Source organism: Vombatus ursinus, unplaced genomic scaffold, assembly GCF_900497805.2.
Source record: "Vombatus ursinus unplaced genomic scaffold, bare-nosed wombat genome assembly UNPS02003898.1, whole genome shotgun sequence".
NCBI lineage: Eukaryota > Metazoa > Chordata > Mammalia > Diprotodontia > Vombatidae > Vombatus > Vombatus ursinus.
The window spans coordinates 1-4,079 of NW_020943676.1; the positions used below are offsets into that span (position 1 = coordinate 1).

Below are 4,079 nucleotides of genomic sequence, written 5' to 3' on the forward strand. Positions count from 1 at the left end.
AGAAAATAACCACCACAGTCAGGTGGGCTGAGCAGGTAGAAAAGGTTTTACGTCTCCCCTCTCCTGAAGGGATCCTTAGAATGGTGGCAAGGATGAAAATATAAGAGATGGAAATTGATATCAAAGGAATGATTAGAAAAATGAGATTTGATCCCATCATACTAAGCACATTAATGGTAATATCTCCACAGGCCAATTTCAGGACAGCCAGAATCTCACAGACAAAATGGTCAATGACATTAGCACCACAAAATGGCAACTGGACTGCAAAGGATGTTTGTACTACAGAATCAATAGCCCCTGCTGTCCAAGACAAAGCAGCCATTGACACATATGTAGTCTTATTCATGATGACAGAGTATCTCAGGGGGTTGCAGTTGGCCACGTAACGGTCAAATGCCATCATGCTAAGGAGCATACACTCAGTTGCTCCCATAGCAAAAGACAGAAACATCTGTATTGCACAACTGGAGAAGGAAATAGTTTTCCTTGGAGTGAGGAAGCTGTCTAGAATTAGGGGTACAGAGGAGGTTGTGTAGCAAATATCCAGGAAAGAGAGATTACTGAGAAAAAAGTACATGGGTGTGTGTAGGTGGGAGTCATAGATGGTTACTGTGATGAGGACTCCATTTCCCAGCAAGATTACCAGGTACAGCCACAGGATCAGTACAAACAAAATGGTTTCCAGCTTTGGGTGGCCAGAAAGGCCCAGCAGGATGAATTCTTTCACAGTGGTTTGATTGGTCTCATTCACTCTTAAAGTTCTCTTTCAGTTGCAGGGATTCTGAGGCAAACAGAGAATAGATTATTTTATTCCATAGGTGTTAGTAAATATTCTAATTTTTAACATATTGTTTTTTTCTGTTAGATTTTGTACTCTCTTCTCCAATTGGTCGATTGTATTTTTAAGAGATTTATTTTCTTCATTGTACTTTTCTTCCAATTGGTCAATTGTGTGTTTTAGGGACTTGTTTTCTTCAGTATACTTTTTTTCCAATTGGCCAATTGTACTTTTAAAGGACTCCTCCACCTCTCTCATTTGACTTATAAAATCCTTCTTGAGTTCTTCTAAGAAGGCTTTTTGGGCTTCAGACCAGTTCATGTTCCCTTTTGATGTAGCAGATGTGGGTTTGATGACTGTTGTCCTCTTCAGAATTTCTGTCTTGATCTTCACTCTTCTCATAATATGAATCTATCATACGTGTCTTTTTACTCATGGTGTTTCTTTATTCCCTGACCTTTAAAAAGATTAAGCTCTCCTGCTGGGGAGCAGAGGGCACTGACCCAAGCTTCTTGTGTTGGGAGCCTAGGTCTTGGTCACTGGCTTTGTGCGCTGGGGCCTCTTATGTTGGCAGTTAGAGGCTGTAGTGTTCTGGCAGCTTATCTGGTATTGGGCTGGAATCAGCAAGGCTGGCACTTTCAGGTAAATCTAGGTTGTCTGCTTTTCCTTTCCTTTAGCTTTGTTTAGCTCCTTTTAGATAAGTGCTGCAGGGTATTTATCTGCCTAGGGCCCCTTGCAGTGCTGCCTCCGTTATTTCTGTTGAGGCATTGGGAGACTTCTTTGCTGAAGAATGCCAAGGCACCTGGTGGTTTTCTGAGCTGGTTTCCACCAGTTACCCCACCCTCACTGAGGCACTCAGAAGTACAGCTTTTGGTGTTTGCCTGCTCGACCACCTGGGCTTCGGGATCTCCTCCTGGTTGGCAGTTGGATGCTGTAGGGTTCTGACAGCTTACCTGGTGTTGGGCTGGAATCAACAAGGCTGGAACTTTTTGGCACCTCTAGGTTGCTTTCTTCAGCTCCTTTCAGACGAATGCTGCCCGGTGTTTATCCGCCTGGGGCCCTTTGTAGCGCTCCTTCCCTTATTTTTGCTGAGGCACTGGGAGACCCGTTTGCTGGGCTACTACACTGCTGCTCCCTGTCTTTCTTCTGGTTCAGCTGTTCCAGGGTTTTTTCTGAGGTGATATTTTCTGGGTTTTCAGAGATTGATAGGAGAGGGTGAAAGCGACTACCTTTTTACTCCGCCATCTTGGCTTCTGGAAGCGGACTCCAATCAAACTTCAATCAAACAAGAGAAATGAAAAAAAAACAAAACAAAATTCATATGGAAGGGAAAACATTCAGGAATTTCAAGAAAATAATGAAAAGAAATAGTATTAAAGGGTGACTACCAGTGCCAGATCTCAAACTATATTATAGCAGTAATTATTAAAACAATTTGCTACTGGTTAAAAAATTGAGAGATTGGTCAATGGAACAGAGTAGCTATTTATCAAACAGAAGAAAATGTATCTAATATCTTAGTGCAGGGGTGGGGAACCTGTGGCCGCGAGGCCACATGTTGCCTTTTAGGTCCTTGGATTTTTGACTGAGTCCAAGTTTTACAGAACAAATCTGGATTCAGTCAATGGGCCACACTTGAGGACTTGAGGCTGCAGATTCCCCACCCCTGTCCTAGTGTTGATAAATATAAAGATCCTAATTCATTTTTTGGCAAAAACATCTGGGAAAACTGGCCAGTAGCATGAAAGAAATTAGATTTAGATCACATCTTATACAAAGATTAGCTCCAAATGGTTATAAGACCTAAATATAAGAGATTCCATCACAAAGAAATTAGAGAAAAGTAGAAAACATCACTTATGAGATCTAAGAGGAAAAAAGTTCATGACCAAAAAAGGAATAAGGAGGACCACAGGAGACAAAATACACAATTTTGATTACAAAAAATTTAAGATTTTTTTTTGCACAAACAAATCTGATAAACCTAAGATCAAAAGGGAAATAATTACCTGGGAAAAATCTTTTCATCCCGGGAAAACTGAGTATAATCCTTCAGGGTAAAAAATGGCCATTCATGAAATAGGGGACTTTCAAGCATTCCTGAGGAAAAGACCAGAGCTGAATATAAAATTTGACTTTCGAATACAAGACTCAAGTGAAACATGGAAGAGGTAAACAGGAAAGAGAAATCATAGGAGACTTATTAAGGCTGAACTGTTTACATTCCTACATGGAAAGATGATATTTGTAACTCACGAGTCCTTTGTCAGTATTAGGGTAGTGGGAGGTAAAATATTATATGGATAGATAGATAAGTAAATAGATAGATAAATAGATAGATAGATAGATAGATAGATAGATAGATAGATAGATAGATCAATAGATAGATAGAAGGCACAGGGTGAGTTGAAGACGAAGGGGTGGTATCTGGAAAATAAAATTAAAGAGTGAGAGAGGATTATACTGGGAGAAGGAGAAAGGGAGAAGTAGAATGGGGTAAATTATCTCACATGAAACAGACAAGAAAAGGCTTTTACGGTGGAGAGGAAATAGGTGAAGGTGAGAGGGAATGAGTGAATCTTATTCTCATGGGATTTGGCTTAAGGAGGGAATAACAAACGCAATGGGGTATGGAAATCTGTCTTACACTACAGGAAAATAAGAGGAGAAGGGGACAACAGAGAAGGGGGTTGATAGAGGGGAGGGCAGATTGGGGGAGGGGATAATCAGAAGCAAACACTTCTGAGGAGGGACAGAGTCAAAAGAGAGAATAGAATAAATGGGGGGTAGGATAGGATGAAGGGAAATATACTTAGTTTTTCACAACATGACTACTATGGAAGTGTTTTGCAGGACTACACATCTATAACTTGTATTGAGATGCTTGCCTTTTCAATGAGGGTGGGTGGGGAGGGAGGAAGGGAGAAAATTTGCAATCCTAAATTTTAAAAACACATGTTAAAAATTAAAAAATATTTTAAAAATTAAAAAAAAGAAAAATCTTTGCAGTAAGTTTCTCTTATAAATATCTCATTTCCAAGATATATGAGGAATGAATTCAAATTTGTAAGAATAAGAGCCATTCCCTAATGGATACATTGTCTAAGGATATAAGCAAACAGTTCCCAAGGGAGAAACCTAGGCTACAGCCATCTGAAAAAAACACTCCAAATCACTACTGATTAGTGAAATTAAAATGAAAGCATTTCTGAGATTTTTTACTTCACACCCATCAGAATGGCAAAGATAACAAAAAAGGAAAATGATAAATGTTGGAGGGGATGTGGGAAAACAGACA

General features: G+C 39.7%; 1 protein-coding gene across 1 annotated transcript; it reads right to left on the reverse strand.

Moving 5' to 3' along the window:
* Window positions 1–6: 6 nt before the first annotated feature.
* Window positions 7–2,026, reverse strand: LOC114053056 (olfactory receptor 13C8-like; the record flags this gene model as incomplete). Its single annotated transcript, XM_027875905.1, has 2 exons — window positions 2,019–2,026; window positions 7–755 (listed from the first exon to the last, which is right to left on the reverse strand). Coding segments are annotated over exons 1-2 (757 nt in total), but the record flags the coding sequence as incomplete, so codon positions are not given.
* Window positions 2,027–4,079: the final 2,053 nt, after the last annotated feature.